At 55.8% G+C, this 16,527-nt stretch overlaps 1 protein-coding gene across 1 annotated transcript in view; it reads left to right on the top strand.

Moving 5' to 3' along the window:
• Nucleotides 1-16,527, top strand: part of COL22A1 (collagen type XXII alpha 1 chain) — a 244,538-nt gene that overhangs the window by 34,110 nt on the left and 193,901 nt on the right. The window contains exon 4 of the mRNA XM_021088863.2: nt 11,508-11,582. Within this exon, the coding sequence (XP_020944522.1) occupies nt 11,508-11,582 (75 nt within the window). The remainder of the gene's footprint in view (nt 1-11,507; nt 11,583-16,527) is intronic.

Consider the following 16,527-nt stretch of genomic DNA (forward strand, 5'->3'; position numbering starts at 1 on the left):
GAGATGTAGGGATATGAGAGGGTTACGGGATGAGCACTGAAGGAAGGCCTCCCTTTCCCCATCAGGAGCTGTGATGTTATAGCATCAGGGTTCAGCAAATGGACTCAGGTCTAAAAGCCCCACCAGTTAAGGGAGTTCCCATCAGGACTCAGTGGGAACGAATCCTACTAGGAACCATGAGGTTTCGGGTTCGATCCCTGGCCTCGCTTAGTGGGTTGAGGATCTGGCATTGCTGTGAGCTGTGGTGTGGGTCACAGACGCAGCTCGGATCCTGCGTTGCTGTGGCAGTGGCACAGGCCGGCAGCAACAGCTCTGATTAGGCCCCTAGTCTGGGAACCTCCATATGCTGCGAGTGCGGCCCTAAAAGACAAAAGACAAAAAAAAAAAATGAAAACAAAACGCAGTGAAGGAGTTCCCACTGTGGCACAGTGGGTTAAGAATTCGACTGCAGCAGCTCTGGTTGCTGTGGAAGTGCAAGTTTGATCCCCTTCCGGCACAGTGGGTTAAAGGATCTGGCACAGGTTGCAGCTGTGGCTTGGATTCAGTCCCTGGCCTAGAAATTTCATATGCTGCGGGTATGGCCACAAAATTTAAAAAAATTTAAAAAGCCCCAGTTAAATACAGGTTTCTGTCTTTATTTTAACAGATTACTTTTTTTAAGCTTTAGTTTTCCCTATAGAGTGAAAACAATAATATTACCTACTTTCTAGAGCCGAGGGGACATGCACATGAAAGGCTCCCTGTGTAGACTGGCGCAGGGTTGGTGCCCGTCATAATTAGGGCACAGCATTGCCAGGACCTCTGATCTGCTGCCCAGGGCTGGATGGAGTCCCAGCTCTGCCAGCTGCCAGCTGGGCCCCAGGGACCCGAGACGTCACCTCTGTGAGCCTTGGTTTCCTCACCTCTAAAGCCGCGATACTTCCCAGTCCGGTGAATACCTTATTGTGACGCTTAGTCTTTGTGTTCCCATGATCATACTTGATGGTTTTTACGGCAGCTCTGTATTCAAAAATGTCAAAAAACGCAAGTTCCCAAACATGACATGACCGTGTCTGAGCTTCCCGTCCCAGGAGGGAATCAAGCAGAGTCTCGAAGGTCATCTCCTGTGAGTCCTGCAGAGGAAACTGGCCCCTTCAGGAGGGCCAGGCCATCCTTGATCTAACGCGCGGGACGGCCAGCTCCAGCCCGCAGGCCAGATCCGGCCAGGCACCGGGTTTTACAAAGTGAGGTTTATTGGAAGACATACTTCATGTCAGCTTGTTTACGTCTTGTCTGTGGCTCTGTTCACATAACCGCAAGGCGAGTAGTTGTGACAGAGACCACGTGGCCCACAAAGGCTGAAGTGTTTACTGCCTGGCTTTGTAGGGAAGATACACACACACACACACCCCAATAGCAGCTTCTGATAGGATAGAAATCTGAAGTCACTGCCACTGGCCCCTGCGGTGATGTTAGAGAGGCATTTCCTGGGGTGCCGAGCGGGGTGGGCGGCACCCCCTGGAGGGCCCCCTCCCTTGTGAGTCTTGACCACTGTGCCTGGTCCACTGCCCCTCCACGCTGCTCTCTCGTCTCCCCTCCTGGTCACTTTTAGAGGTGCCGCATAGCCTAAAAACTCCTGCCATCTCCTCCCGGATTTGCACCCCAGTGGGACCAGAAAGGGCTTCAAGGTCCTCCCGTTGCCCTGCCAGGCTGTGGGGCCAGTGCCAGCCTGGGCTCTCTGTGTCTCTGCTGCCATCCCAAGCAGAGGACGCGTCCACGTTGGCGTGACCGTCTCATTGACTGGCGTCGTCATGCCAGGAATTCCAGCTCAGGGAGGTCTGACTGTGCCTTTCCCACAGTGGCTGTCGTTTTGAGTTGAGACACGGATAAAATAGAGGGGCCACGACGAAATTGGCACTTGCAAAATGTATACACACGTATACACAGTCTATATATAAGCACATGTCTCTACGTCCCAGGGCGCCTCTCTGTAATTAAACACGGGGAGAAAGTGCATTTCTGAGTGTCTCTCGCATCCTGCGGCTCACCCCGTCCTAGCTGAACTCGATTCGCACTTGAGAGCCCGGGGGGCCCGGGTTCCAGGATGTCTAGGGGCTTTCCAAGAAACGTGGCTGATTAATTGCGGTGCTTCTGATAGAGCCTCACGCTTCCTGGAAGGCAGGGGGGAGACAGTCGTCACAGCAGTGTGTTCTCCGTGACGCGTTTTCCTATAAACTGTGCCTTTGCCCTCTTAATTGCACAGACTCTAGTTTCTTTGAGTTTATGCACAAGCAGACACACACACAAAGTCACACCTAGACATGCTTGTGCAGACAGGCACGCACACACACATGCACATGCGCAGGAACCTAGACACCGGTGATGAGCATAGCAAAACCCCCTTCCTCCTGCCCCTTCCCCGAAACAGGCTGCATGCGGCTGCTTAGAAAAATACAGCTTCATGAAAAATCAGTGCCTTTTGAGTGCCTGTGTGCACTTGTGAAATATCTCCTCTTGTTTTCTGGAAGTAGCCAACTTTGCTTGATCTTTGTTTTTTGTGTTCAGTAAAGGTTCCTATCCCTGACATCAGTTTAACAACCAGGCACAAGGATGAGTGATGCAGGGGTGCTGCTAACAGGTGCTTAGAGCCCCCCTGAGGGAGCCAGGCTGGTCAGGGCTCCCGCACGCCTGCAGGGCAAGCCTCGGTGTCCCTGAGCGCCTGCTCAGCCCGGGGGTTTTCTGCTGCAGGGATCTTCTGCCTCCAACCCCCAAATCCTGCCACATGCTCTGGTTGGGCTGCAAGCGAGGCACCCATGGGCCAGAGCGCCTGTGCTGGGGAGTGGGTGGAACACAGGGGTTACAGGAGGCCGGGATGTGGAGCTGAGCATCTCTGGTGACCTCTGCTCACCTTGACCGGACCCCACTCCACACAGGGGCGGCCCCAGGGCAGGAGAACAAAAGGAGCCCAGGCCGCTATGCACTTTGTGTTAGCAAGTCACAGATCAAATGTAAAATTCCCCCGGGAGACATGTCCCACCCTCCTGACGTGGGCCTGGGGGCAGGGGGTGTCCAGGGACATGGTGGCTCAAGAGGGTCGCACCCTGGCCCCAGTGCATCCACCCCACGGCCTAGCCCCTTCTCTGCTCACTGGGCCTGCGTCACAGGGGCTTGTGTCCACGTGTGCGGACACCCTGGGCTGTGAGCACTGGCTACAAACCCTGCAAACAGCTGCTCCTCACACCCCAGGGCCCCGGGGATCTCGGGTCCACGTTCAGAACAGACGGGCCTCGGGCTGTACCCCTGGAGGTGGAAGTGGGCTGTTAGGGAGGGGAGTCCAGCGCGATTCCAGGGTCAGCCCACCAGTCTCTGCCGTCTCCCGTTAGCATGAGGGGCGAGCGGGGCCGGCCGAGGGGGACCTCGTGATTGCCCGTGAGTCCACCGCTGGATGGAGGCCACAGAGCACCGCAAAAAAGGAAGAGAGGGAGCCAGTAAACCTGTAATGAGGGTGAGGCCCCTTTAAAATCCGGAGCTATCGCGAGTTTTCCTTCCTTCCTCCCTCTTCGTTTTGCTCTGACCTTCTGAGGCCCCGTGGATTGTGTCCTAGTTCAGCCCCGAGATGTTTAGGCCGATGGGCCTGGGCTTCAGGTCCCGTGTTTGTCATTTTATCGCTGTACTTCTCCCTTGGCCTCGTGCTTGCCCGCCTCATCTGTAGAGTGGGTGCACCAATCCCGCCTTCTCCCACGAAGGTTAAGTGCATCAGAGCACAGAAGTGCTCTCGGCAGCGCCTGGCTCAGCGCAGGTGCCAGGTGCGTGTCGGCCCCCACCCTCTGTGCTGTCCGCGTGTCCCTGAGGAAGCCACGCGGGGGCTCTGACCCTCAGTGTCCCCGTCCGAAACAGGCGGAGGAGGAAACCCAGCCGGCAGCCTCACGGCAGCATCTAACTCACGGGTCCAGGAAGGCCTGGTTAAGTGCTGCCCCTGGGCTGGAAGCTGACTGCAGGCCTGGAGCGTCCTGGAGTTCATGTGATAAACACACCCTCTATCTTGGGGGGAACAAAACTGTAGAAAAAGCCCTGAAACAAGTGAAAATTCTAGCCGGAAGTTAAAACACTTGCTCTGTCGGACATAATGAGGGAGGCTAAGAATGAACCAGAGAGAGGGATTCTGCTGTAGGGCCAGTGGTTTGGGGGCCTCTGAGGACACTGCCCGGACCACGGCCGAGAAGAGCGAGCAGTCCAGGCCGAGGAGACTCTATGTCGGGGAACGGGCTGGGCGCGGCCGGGAGTCGGGAGCCGGCGCCCTGGGGCAGCTGGAGTGAAGGACCGGAGGGCGGGCAGAGGAGGCCCCTGGGAGGGGTCTCGGGTCTCTGGGGAGCCTCGGGAGCTGTATTCGGAGATGAATGCCAGGCCGCCAGAGGCTTTGTTTCATGTCGCCTTTGACAGTGAAGCACAGAAACGTTCAGAAGGTGGCCGCACCCGGGACGTAGAGCTCGGTGGATGCTGGCGCTTCGCACGCACCCTCCTGTCCGGGGCCGGCGTTTGGGCCAGAGTCAGGGGCCACCTCTGCCCGTGTTACATGGACATGAGCTGTTGGATGGAGGTGGACAGCGTCACATGGGAGCGGTGGGACGGCAGGAGCAAGTGTGTCTGTTTTGAACTCACTGTGTTTCCAGTGGCTTCGAGGTCATAAATGTAGGAAATTCAAAGAGTAGGAGGTAGCATTCCCGGGTGGCTCATCGGCTTAAGAACCTGACTAGTATCCGTGAGGAGGATGTGGGTTCAATCCCTGGCCCCACTCGGTGGGTTAGGATCTGGCATTGCCATGAGCTGCCGTGTAGGTTTGATGTGGCTCAGATCTGGCGTTGCTGTGGCTGTGGCGCAGGCCGGACCCTGCAGCTCCGATTGGACCCCTAGCCTGGGAACCTCCAAATGCTGCAGGTGCGGTCCTACAAAACAAAAAACAAAAAGAAAAAACAAACCCAAAGAGCAGGAGACCGAGAGAAGCAGGGTGGGGTGAGGGTGAGGCCAGTGAGGCACCCAGTTTGAGAGACTCTCTGGGGGGTCCTGCGCCTCCAGGTGGGCGGCTGTGGTGTAGCTCGTTAGGTCGTGGGCCCTGGACCCTCGCTGGCTGCGTCCTCTTCCCCACCCGCCACAGAGGGGATGTGAAGGGGACTGTGTCTTACAGCCCAGAACTGCTGAACTGATGAAGGTGCGAGGGAAGTGAGCCGGAGCCCATTGCTGTGCAGCCTGGACCAGCTCAGGGCCAAGTGCGTGGCAGGCACCTACTGGATGTGGCTGGAAGGGAAGGAGTTTGCATTTATTGGTGCTTCTCAGACCCCAGGTGCAAAGGTCACTGCTTGGCTGAGCCAGGCCCTGGCACCCAGTACTGGGCACAGGCTCTGCCCCCCTCCTGTTCCCCTGCCCCCCTCCTGTTCCCCTGCTCCCTCCTACTCCCCTGCCCAGCCTGCAGGAGGTCCTTGCAGTCTCTGGTGACACCTGCTGGTGCTCCGCCCGCGGGACAGGGGCCGTCCTCAGGAGGGAAGCGGTCCGGGGAGACCAGGACACTTGAAACCACCCCCTGCTTGCAGGGGTCCCCCTCATAGTAGCTGCTTACCCCTCCCTGGCCAGCGTCTCCTCCCCGCATCCTGGGCAGAACCTTCTCGTTGCTTGAATCACAAACCAGCCTGGGCTTTCGAGGCTTCCCCTGACCCACCCCCTTTCTCCCCCTCCCTGGACTTTGGCTTCCAGGCTCCCCCACCCCCTGCAAACCAGACCCCTTGCTCTTCGAGCTCTGTACTTTCTGGAACCTTCTGTGCGTTTGCTTTTCCTGTGACTGCTCACACCCCAGGGCAAGGCTCAGGCCTGTTTTTAAAAGATAATGATATGATACTAACTTACAAATACTGTCTAGGGAATCACATGCAAATCTTTAAAGCAAATTCGAAAATGTAGAAAAGCAAAAAGGAGATTGAATCTACTCTGAGTTCCGCCCTGGCGAAGTGACGGCAGTTCACGTGTTGCGTACGTTATGTACCATCTTCCGGACACCGGTATGTGTGTGTCGGGTTGTGGTAGCGAGTGGGAAAGTGCTGGAGTCACACTGGGCTTGAGTATGGTTTACACCACCAACGAGCCCTCTGAGTCTCGGTTTTCTCATCTGAAAAATGGGCACGATAAGTATACTGTGTGTTGGACAGGATGCTACAGACTGGTGTCTCTTGACAGAAATGAGCCAGCCGTGCCTGGGGAGCTGTGGTTTTGTGGCGCCTGTGCTCACGGAGTCTTCCTGCTCCCATGGGGTCTTATTCTTTCTATTCTTCCTGCTCTGGGTGCGGGAGCTGCCCGGGAGCCCGGGATGCTCAGCTGGAGAAGAGCAGGAGAGGAGGGCGCCGGCTGTCGTGAAACATGGCTTTTGTGAGAGAGGACAGGGCCTGTTTGGGGTTTGGTGTCCGCAGAGGCCAGGCTCAAGAGCAGGCCCCACCCCAAGTTCCCCAGTGCCCTGCCCGGAGTCAGGTGTAAGTGGGCACAAGCAGACGGACCCAGTGGGCAGAACCCGGAGAGCAGGTGAAATCTCTCGGCACAGAGTGAGGAAGCCCCCTGCACATGTCAGGAGTGTCCAGAGGCAGAAGGGGTTGCCTTGGGAAGAAGCAAGCTGGCCGTCTGGCCTGCAGGTTTTGGAGACAGATGTGGATCCCTACGTGCTGGGTGACCTTGGGCAGGTGACCTTGCAGAGACCATGTGGTGTGGTGGTCCAGAGCCGGATGACGGGGCCACAGGCCGCCTTTGTCGTTTGCTGGCTCCGCGGCCTTGGACAGCTTGCTGACTTCTCTGTGCCTTTCTTCCCGCGTCCGAGAACAGCAGCACCTGTCTGGGGGGCTCTAGGGAGGGGTTAATCAGACGTGCTAATGGATTGGACGTGCCCGGCGCAGTGTCTGCACGGAGCAAGCCCTCTCCATGTGTCTGCCGACCGCGGAGACAACGCCGCCCCTGGCACAGCAGAAACAGTGCACCACACGCGCCCAGCGCGGTACCCAGACCAGGGGGCACGCGGTCCTGGGAGCCCTTCTGAGGTCCTAATTGTCGCTCCTGTCGTCCCTGGGCCCGGGGCCTTGCTCTCCTAAGTGGGGGGGTGTGGATGGTTTCCTGGCCGGCCTCGGAGGTGAGGCGCCGCGCCGCGTGTCTGCCGTGGCTCTGATTCCTCTCCTCCTCCTCCGCCCCTCCCTGCCCACTTGGCCTGTCGTCAGGGTCTGTGGTTAGCTGCACTCAGCAGCGGCCGCCGCCGGTGATGGATGGGCCATGATTGCTTCCTCTCCGTTGCTCGCTGAGTCCTCGGGCTCTGCTCCCTGCATCTACTGGTCCTGCTCAACTAGACTGGGATGCGGTCTCTACCCTGAGACTCAAGACACGGGTGGATCTCTATTCGAATCCAGATATTAGGAGTTCCCGTTATGGTTCAGCGGTCGCAACCCCAGCCAGTAACTATGAGGACGCGAGTTCCATTCCTGGCCTTGTTCAGTGGGTTAAGGATCCGGCATTGCCATGAGCTGTGGTGTAGGTCACGCACACGGCTTGGATCCCGTGTTGCTGTGGCTGTGGTGTAGGCCAGCAACTGCAGCTCCAGTTCGACCCCTAGCCTGGGAACCTCCATATGCCATGGCTGTGGCCCTAAAAAAAAAAAAAAAAAAAAAAAAAACCAGATATTTCTCCAATTTGGTGAATTCTTAACCTCTCTTCGCCTCAGGTTTTTTTTTTTTTTTCTTAGTCTCTGTTTTTACCTCTGTGTAACGGGAACAAAATATACTTCCTTGAGTGGTTGTGGGTAAAACTCCCCCACACAGTAGGCACTCAATAATTGCCAGCACCTTTTTTTTCTTTTTTCCCCAACTGGAGAGACCGGGCTGGGAGCCAGGGGCTGGCATGGCTTATCTTCTCCAGACAGAACCGCGGGCGAGTCGGCACCAAGCAGAGGGTCTGCAGAGACCCCCTGTGCAAACCCTCCTCCCCGGACGCGTAACCACGCACTTCCTTCTGCCGCTCGGTAAACTGAGGACAAGTGGAAGCATTTTTCCAGAGAAACTGCAGTGAATTCCTGGTTTTCCGTCTGGGAGCAGCAGTGCTGATCAAGACTTGGCCTCTATGGAAGGCTTCTGGGCAGCAGGACCTGGGTGTTTTCCAGAAGTCTAGAATGTTCTATGTCCCCAAAGGCTGAAGGACTACAGGTGTCAGTAAGTGACAGTCAGCGAACGAGGGGAACAGGGGCTTGGTAACCAGCCATGTCTTTTGTGTGGTCTTCCACTTTCAAGAAGGAAGATCAGCCAACTCACCAAGAATTACTTAAATACCCACTTTGAGTCCCGAGAACTTCGCCTTATCCTTCATTCCAGAACCTCTTCTTAGGTTGCTCCTGAACAATTACCTGATCCATCTGTGCTGGTTGCCTACGTGGGGGTGATCCAGTCTGTCGTGGCTCCTTCACCATGAACTTGGCCTGCTTTTCCTGTGCGTTTCCCCCAGGCTCGGGGGGGCTGTGCTGGGCTCCTCTCTCCTCCCTTCTCCCAGCAGTCCTGCCAGCGTCACATCCCGCACTAGAAGGAGGAGGAAGGGAGGATGCACCTGCCAGCCCCCTCCACCTGCCTGTCCCCTCACACCAGAAGCAAAAGCTCTCTGAGAAACTTCTGATGTTTCTGTCCTGGGCCAGGTCTGGGTCACGTGTCCGCCCCGAGCGGAAGGGTGGCTGGGAAGGTGCAGACCAGAATTACCATAAGGGGCTTAGACCGGCCACTCTTGCCCCCTGGGCTGAAAACGCTGCCACTCTGAATAAAGGTCATGCTGTCTTAGCAAGAAGTGGGGACCGGCTGTCAGGTGGACAGCGAGCGGCGTCTGTCGCACCTCCCTGGCAGGGCATCTGAAGTCTTCTCTCCTGGTGTCAACAGGGGAGCCCACGCCTGGGGGGCGTCCGGCCCACCGCTCAGCGTGGACTTCGCAGCTCAGGTGTCCGGGCCTGTTCTGTGCCCGCAGCTGTGGGGACAGTGGAGACACAGCTGCACCGAGATTCAGCCTGGTCTGTGGACTCAGTGGGGAGACAGCCGTTCGAGGATCCAGACCCGGCGGAGGCGCCCTCACCCTCACCCAGCCTGGGGTAGGGGGTGACTCGGCACCCCCAGGGCCTCACTCTCACCCGAGTGAGGCCCTGGGGGTGCCGAGCGGGGTCCCAGGATGGAGGAGATGGAGCCTGTGAAGCCAGGGGACACAGGATGTCACAGCAGCTGTGACACTTTCTGGCGCTTCCATGTTCCTGGTCCCTTGCGCGTCAGCCCTCAGATATCCTGCAGGCAGGGGTGGGGGCTTCTCTGTTGTCCCATCGTGTGTCCCTAGACCTAGCTCGCTGCCTCGAGCGTTTCTGGAAGCGCTGGAAATGGTTTAGTTTGAAGAAATGAGGTAACGTGGAAATAAATAGATCATTATCCAAGATGTGGGCGTATCTTGGCCAAAGGGCTGTCGTGATGGGCTTGGGTTGCTCGACCCTGGGGAGCCTGGCTGGAGGGGCTGTTTGGGGAGTCATTGGTCCCGACTTACTAAATTGCTGTAAATTCCCACTTGAGGCTTTTGAGTGTATGAGGCTCAGCGGCGGCCCCAGACGGGGGTTGGCACGTGGTTTGGGGAATGATTCTTAAAGCATTTTTGAAGCTCTCACGTCTCCAAAAAGTCCTGTTATTCTCGGTGTTCATGGCCTTCGCACGATCTTTGACCGTCCAGGCTTGGGGATCAGATGTCCCCTTGGGGTACTTGCAGAGACAAGGTTCAGTGGCTTTGCCTGCCCCGAGTTCCAGCCATGAGCCCCCAGAGGTCTGCTCATAATCAAGGCCAGGACCTTCTGGGTCCGTTCATTGAAGTGACGCAGGGTCCCAGCCGGTCCCTCTGGCGGCTTGCCAACGTTCAAGCCCTCAGGGCCCCCCACAGCTGCCGCTGTCCTGGGTGGGGCTGTCTAAATAATTCGCAGGGCTGGCGTCCCCGCTGTATGTGGTTCTAGACAGACAGGTCCCTCTGTGTTGTTTCCAAAATATCCCCTTCCCTGGGGCCTGTCAGACCTCTGGTGCCTTGTAGGATAAACATTAAAAATACCTCCTCCCAAATCAGGGACCATCTCATTCTTTCCCTCGCTGCTGAGTGGTAAAGGGGTTGCAGGCTGGTCGTGCAGGGAAAATTTGTGGCCCTAAATATGAAAGAGGTCATTGCACGTGGCATTGATGGGAAGACAGAACTGCCTAGTAACCCGGGTGCCGTTATTTTAATAACAGGTCTAACCTGATTGCTTCAAGAGCTGGGCGGGGTCTACATTAAGTTGCCTCTGGTGCTAAATTTAAGTCCTGTTAGGGCTTGATCTTTCTCAGTCCTCCCAGCAACCCTGTGACAAGTGTGTGCTTTGTAAGTGTCCCATGTCACACACGCTCACGGTGACAGAGCGATTAGAAGACTTGCAGTGGAGCCATCCAACACTTGGGCCCAGAACTTGAAACGTCTCAATCCCTTCTCTGTCTGGGATTTTGTTTTTTAATTGTAATAGCATTGATTTACAATGCCGTGTTAGTTTCAAGTGTACAGCAAAGTGATTCGGTTATGCATACATATATACGTATGTATTCTTTTTAGGTTGTTTTACATTATAGCTTACTGTAAGATACAAAGTGTCGTTCCCAGCGCTCTACAGTAGGTCCTTGTTGTTTCGCTGTATAGTCGTGTGTATCCGCTAATCCCAAACTCCCCATTTATCCGTCCCCCGCCCTTTCCTCTTTGTCAGCTGTAAATTTCTTTCTGGGGTTTCTAGGGCAACTGGAAGAATCCCTCTTCCTTCCAGCCCTTTTGTAAAGTGAGAAATCATGAAGACATTTAGATAAGACATTTATGTAATATCGCATGAGGAGGTATCTTTTGCGGTGTAACCTACTCCCTTGCCTTTGTATTACTGAGCCATCTTGCTTCTCCCAGGATTTGCCTGCTTCTGGATTTGCACCTGAAGCTCCTAGGGTGGCACAGCAGACACTTTGCAGACACCCCGCTGACTTGGGGTTTTTCATACATAAGTCCATGGCTCTGCTGGATCAGCTTTCGTTCTTTTGTCCTTCTGGCTGGGTCTGACTGTTCCTTTAGGAGAAACCCCAAATGTGGCCTTTTTAGGACTAGGGGTTGGGTATGTGTCCTGCGCCCACCCCCCATTTCTACCACGTATGATCCTGTGGAGTTCGGTGTCTGGCTCCCTCTAGTGGACGGGCTGTGAACTCCTGGTGGGTAGGGACCTGGCCCGTTCGTTTCTCCCCCTTCCAGGGCACAGTGTTTGCAGAGCCGATGATGCTTAAGTCCATTTGGGAGTAAGTGAAACAGTCCATCGATGTGGCCTTTCCCTGCGTCCACTCCAGGCAGAACATCCTACATGCCGGAGGTGGGGTGGGGTCCGTGTGATGTCACGTGCTGTGCAGAGAGTGACGGTGAGATGTATTTTGTCATCAATCTCTATTTCCTCTTGCTTTTCTCAGACGTGCTCTGCCCCAGCGTTCGTGTGGAAGGACACGGCTTTAAGTACACCAGTGGCGGAACCAAGGAGATCACAGGTGAGAGGAACGGCCGCGCTACGCGGCTGTGCTGCGCTGCGCTGTGCTGTGCTGTGCTGCGCTGTGTGCTGGACCCGACCGGGACTCTCCTTGAGTCGGGGGGGGGGGGGGCTCGCTGTGCTGTTCTCGTTCCTACCTTTCCCCAGAGTCCTGGTAGAATGGTTTGAACCGTGCAGGTGGCAGCTCCCTCACCCGAACCGTCCAGCAGGGAAGCCCATTCCCATTCCCCCGGGGGCCGGTGGGGATGCTGTGGAGTCAGTAAGGGGGCCGTCGGGCGGGGGGTGGGGAGAGAGGAAGCGAGTGACTGACAGCGTGGATAACAGAGTGAATAGACCCCTGTGTTTGGGAGTGAAAGAGCGAGGGAGTCAGAGTTATTAATATATGACTGAATTGATGGATGAAAAAACAGAGCGACACGTGACTGCAGAGCCAGCAGCCGAGCTAAGCGCGCGGAGACAGTCTCTGAACACCACGGGGTCCGCGGGGATGCGCAGGGGGTGGCTGGGCCGGCTTCCCCGTCGTCCTGGTGGCCGAGAGCATCTTCTCTGTGGCCAGGAGTCCTGCCAGCCATTTCAAGCGCAGGATCTCAGGGAAGTTTCTGCCCCTCCAGGACACAACCCCGCCCTCCTCACCAGTACCCACCAGGTCAGAGGCCCCGACTCTCCATCCCGAGGCGCCTCGGGTCCAGTTCTAACCCATGTGTAATCAGTCTTCCGTCTGAGGCCATAGCCGTGGGCAGTCAGGGCCAGGCGCCTTGTAGGCACCACCAGTGGCCTGGCCCTACCCCAGGGACCCTGCCTGCCCACATGAGGAAGCCAGCATGTGCCTCTTGCTGCCTGAGGGATGTTTCTGGAGTGGAAGAAAATGGTGCTGCCAGGGTGCACAGCAGGTGAAAGCTGCCAGAGGGTTAGCGCCCTTCCACAGCACCCCAGCCCTCAACCGGTGACCCTCGGTGCAGAAACACCCTGGCTCTCTGGCCCATTTCCCAGAGCTTCCGAGTGGGATCCAGCTGCGGTCACCTGCCGGGGCCGCTGGTTGGTGCCACTCTCTTCATCACTGCCTCTCTCCCCACTTCCCGCCTCTCAGATAAACTCCTAAGCACTTCTGGGGCAGTGCCTGGGGTGAAGGTGGTGACCCAGTGAGGTACTGTCTCTTATCAGGGTTTTTTTGATCCAGCTCATGAGATAAAAGATGACTTTCAGAGTTCCCGTTGTGGCTCAGTGGGTTAAGAACCTGACTGCAGCAGCTCGGGTTGCCTCAGAGGCACAGCTTCAATCCCTGGCCCAGGAGCTTCCCTATACGGTGGGTGCAGCCACTGTGTATTAAAAAAAAAAAAAAACACTTTCTTTTTTTTTTTTTTTTTTTTTTGTCTTTTGTCTTTTTTGTCTGTTGTTGTTGTTGTTGCTGCTATTGTTGCTATTTCTTGGGCCGCTCCCGCGGCATATGGAGGTTCCCAGGCTAGGAGTTGAATCGGAGCTGTAGCCACCGGCCTACGCCAGAGCCACAGCAACGCGGGATCCGAGCCGCGTCTGCGACCTACATCACAGCTCACGGCAACGCCAGATCGTTAACCCACTGAGCAAGGGCAGGGACCGAACCCGCAACCTCATGGTTCCTAGTCGGATTCGTTAACCACTGCGCCACGACGGGAACTCCAAAAAACACTTTCATCCACTTTACTTTGTTAACGTGGCTACCTCGAAGTGAAAAATACTGACACTCACCACTCAAAGGGCCACACAGCTGGGCAACCCAACGTCGACGTGTCCGCTCACTGCCTCGGTCCTTCCGGCGGAGCTCTGGCTCTGGACAGTCTGTGCTCACTCCTCAAAGCGGATTCTTACCCTCCCGAGCGAACATCTGGCTTCCCGAGGGATGAGTCCTTCATAGCGGCGTCTCCTCTGAACAGTTCATGATCTAGGGTGTCTGTCCATGGAAAGAAGTGCTGCCAGGGTGGCAGTAATAACAAAACGGCAGTGATTGACACTTAGCATCACCTACTGTGTTGCCTCGGGGTCTGTACTTACTTTCTCATTTCACCTTCACAGCATATGAGGTTGGCACTGTTATGTGTTTTATAGTTCGGGAAACTGAGGTACAAACACCTCAAGCAATTGCGCGAGTTGGTGGCGGCGTCAGGGCTCACCTCCTGGCCATCGGAAGGGAGGGGTGGAATGAACACACGGACCTGTCACGTCGTCTGTGAATCAGAATGAGCCTTCCTGAGGCTCTGCAGACTCAAGAGCCCCCAGTATTTTTCCTTCTGAAGAGTGACTGACTGCTGCTGGGAAGATGCAGAATGTGTGTGTTTGTGTCTGTGCCTGTATGTTTGTTTACGCATGTATGTGTGTGTGCACCGCTGTGCACGCACGTGTGCGTTTTCATGTGCATGCACATGTGCATCTGTGTGTGTGCATGCATGTGTACAGACACATGTGCTCATGCAGAGCTGAGAACAAACCCTTTTGGCTCCTGCAAACAAGGAGGCACCTGCTGAGGAGTCTGTGTTTGGAATCCGCTGTGTGAAGCTGGCATCAGTGGAACCCTGGAGCTCCCCTCCCCTCTCTAGGCTCGAGGCCCCCAGGAAGTAAATCACAGGCAGGTGGGCATCCACCAGCGTGCGGTGCATGTGCCCTGCTCTTGCAGCTCTGGGAGCAGAGAACCTGCTGGATCTATCATCTTCCCTAATTATAAGCTGTGCAGAAAAAAGGCCCCGCTGTGCTGAGGCTGAAGCTCGAGTCATGGAGAGATGGCGCTGCAGACTCGCCACCTTAGATACAGTCGGATAATCAGAGCAGCTTTTGTAAAAAAGTGTGGTCCCCAAAAGCTGCACCTCTAGGCGTTTCCTTAAATGCCTCCAGCTATTTTTAGGGTTTATCTGGGCTGGAACAGTGAGGATGGGGAAGAGAACAGACAAAGCAGTTCGCAGGCGTAGGTCTTTAGACTAACCGTGCTGCTCCCCAGCCAGGCGGCTTGGGTCACTCTCCCAACAGCATCTCTGAGACTCCGTTTCCCCACAGCTAATGGCTCTGAGGACCCCTCTTGGCTCTACAAACTGAATGTTCTGCAAATTGTAGCAACTAATGGTCTTTTACAACACTTCTGGAGGGTTCGATATTTCATGCCCGAAGAAAGTCACAGGCTTGGCCGGCCCAGCTCCAAACTTTGGCCCCGACATCCCGCTTTCTCACTCCTCCTACCTGGGCCTCGACGTCCAGATGATAATCACCAAGTCAGCCCGACCCCTGGCCCAGCCTCTCCACCCCACCCCCACCCCCACCCCGGCCTGTGTTACCCCGGCTAGGCCTTCCTCTCCCGGCCTCTCCCTCCCCAGCCACCAGATGGCCTTTTAGCATAGACACAAGGCAGTGTTTTTCCCTTGCTTCCAGATCCCTCCGTGGCTCCCCACTGCCTGTACAAAGAAACTCAGACTGTTTCCCATGGCCAACAGAGCCCAGCCTGATCAGCCCCTGCATAACTCATGCCCAGCCTGTGTCCCCCTAACGTCTCCAAACAGCCAGGATTCTCAGAAGGCACCTGGCCGACTCGGGTCCGATGACCTTTGCACATCCAGCTACCTTGGATGCTCTGCTCTCCTGCTTTGTTGGCCCAGATTTTATTTGTTCTTCAAATTCAAGCCAGGCCTTGCCTTCTCTGGGAAGCCCTCCCTGATTGCTCCTCAGCCGGCAAGGAAAATATTCCATGTGCTCCCGTACAAGCCCAGCTTCTCCCCCTCCTCGTCATTTACCTACGATATGGACACTGCGGATCCATACTCCTGTTTCCCCTGTAGATGCTAAACTTTGGTGGGGGGAGGGGGGCACTGGATTTTGTCCCCTGGGATTATTGGCATCTGAGCAGCCGACAGAGCATCTAAGATGTAGGAGGCCCTTAATGGCTTAGTGAATTCCTTTCTCTGGCCTTCCCTCTTTCTACAAACAATGCCTCAAATAAGAATGACAAGTAAGGAGTTCCTGTTGTGGCTCAGTGGAAACGAATCTAGCTAGCATCCATGAGATGCAGGTTCGATCCCTGGCCTCACTCAGTGGGTTAAGGATCCGGCATTGCCGTGAGCTGTGGTGTAGGTTGCAGACACAGGTAGGATCTGGCATTGCTGTGGTTGTGGTGTAGGCCAGCGCCTACAGCTCCAGTTGGACCCCTAGCTTGGGACCTTCGTATACCGCGGCTGTGGCCCCAAGAAAACAAAAAATAAAAAGAGAATGACAACTAGAGGTCCTGTTCTTTTAGAGGTGGAAGCTTGAGTCAGATCAGGCCTGGTGCCTCAAATAGTTGGCCTTCCATGAGAAAAGTGGTCCCGTGAACAGAGAAGCCATGGGCACCGCGCCCAGAGCCCCTAAGGACCCGGGCGTCACTCTGGAGCCTGGAGCATCTGGCACGGACCTCTGGAGGATGAGGGGAGAGCGGCATGGAGCAGGTGCTGCCAGGGACTCCGGGCACTCGTAATGCTGTCCCCAAGGCCACCTGGTTCAGCTGACACCGTGACTTCAGGGAGGCACCACCTCGCCATTCCTGCGTTAAACAATTGCTTCTTTATCTCGTGCTCCCCGCATCAGAGCCCAGGTACCTCGGAACATTTTTCATTTTCCTTCCGGGCCTCATTTATTGCAGGCAATTCATCTTTTCTGCGGTGCCCTTGGCTGCCACCTCCTTAATTGCTTGTTGTTCAAAGTTTCGTCGTGTTTAAGTCTTTGTTTTTATTCATTGAAACTGATGAAAGCGGAACTAGAGCATCTGTTGGCTTTTTAAGGCTGTTTTGTTGTTGCTGTTGTTCTCCCACGTGGAACTGCCTCAGGGAAACCCAGCTTCAGGTGGCGGTTTCCAGCGACAGGGATGGAGCTGTGGCGTGGACACCTCACAGGGCGGGCATCAGGCAGCTGCCGCCAGATTTTGAGCCTGCTCTCTGAGTCGGAGGCACCCAGGGCCA

The sequence above is a fragment of the Sus scrofa genome, chromosome 4, assembly GCF_054392235.1.
Source record: "Sus scrofa isolate SSC_HxYL_T2T_F1_AM1 chromosome 4, Sscrofa_HxYL_maternal_Yorkshire_Landrace_v2.0, whole genome shotgun sequence".
Lineage (NCBI taxonomy): Eukaryota > Metazoa > Chordata > Mammalia > Artiodactyla > Suidae > Sus > Sus scrofa.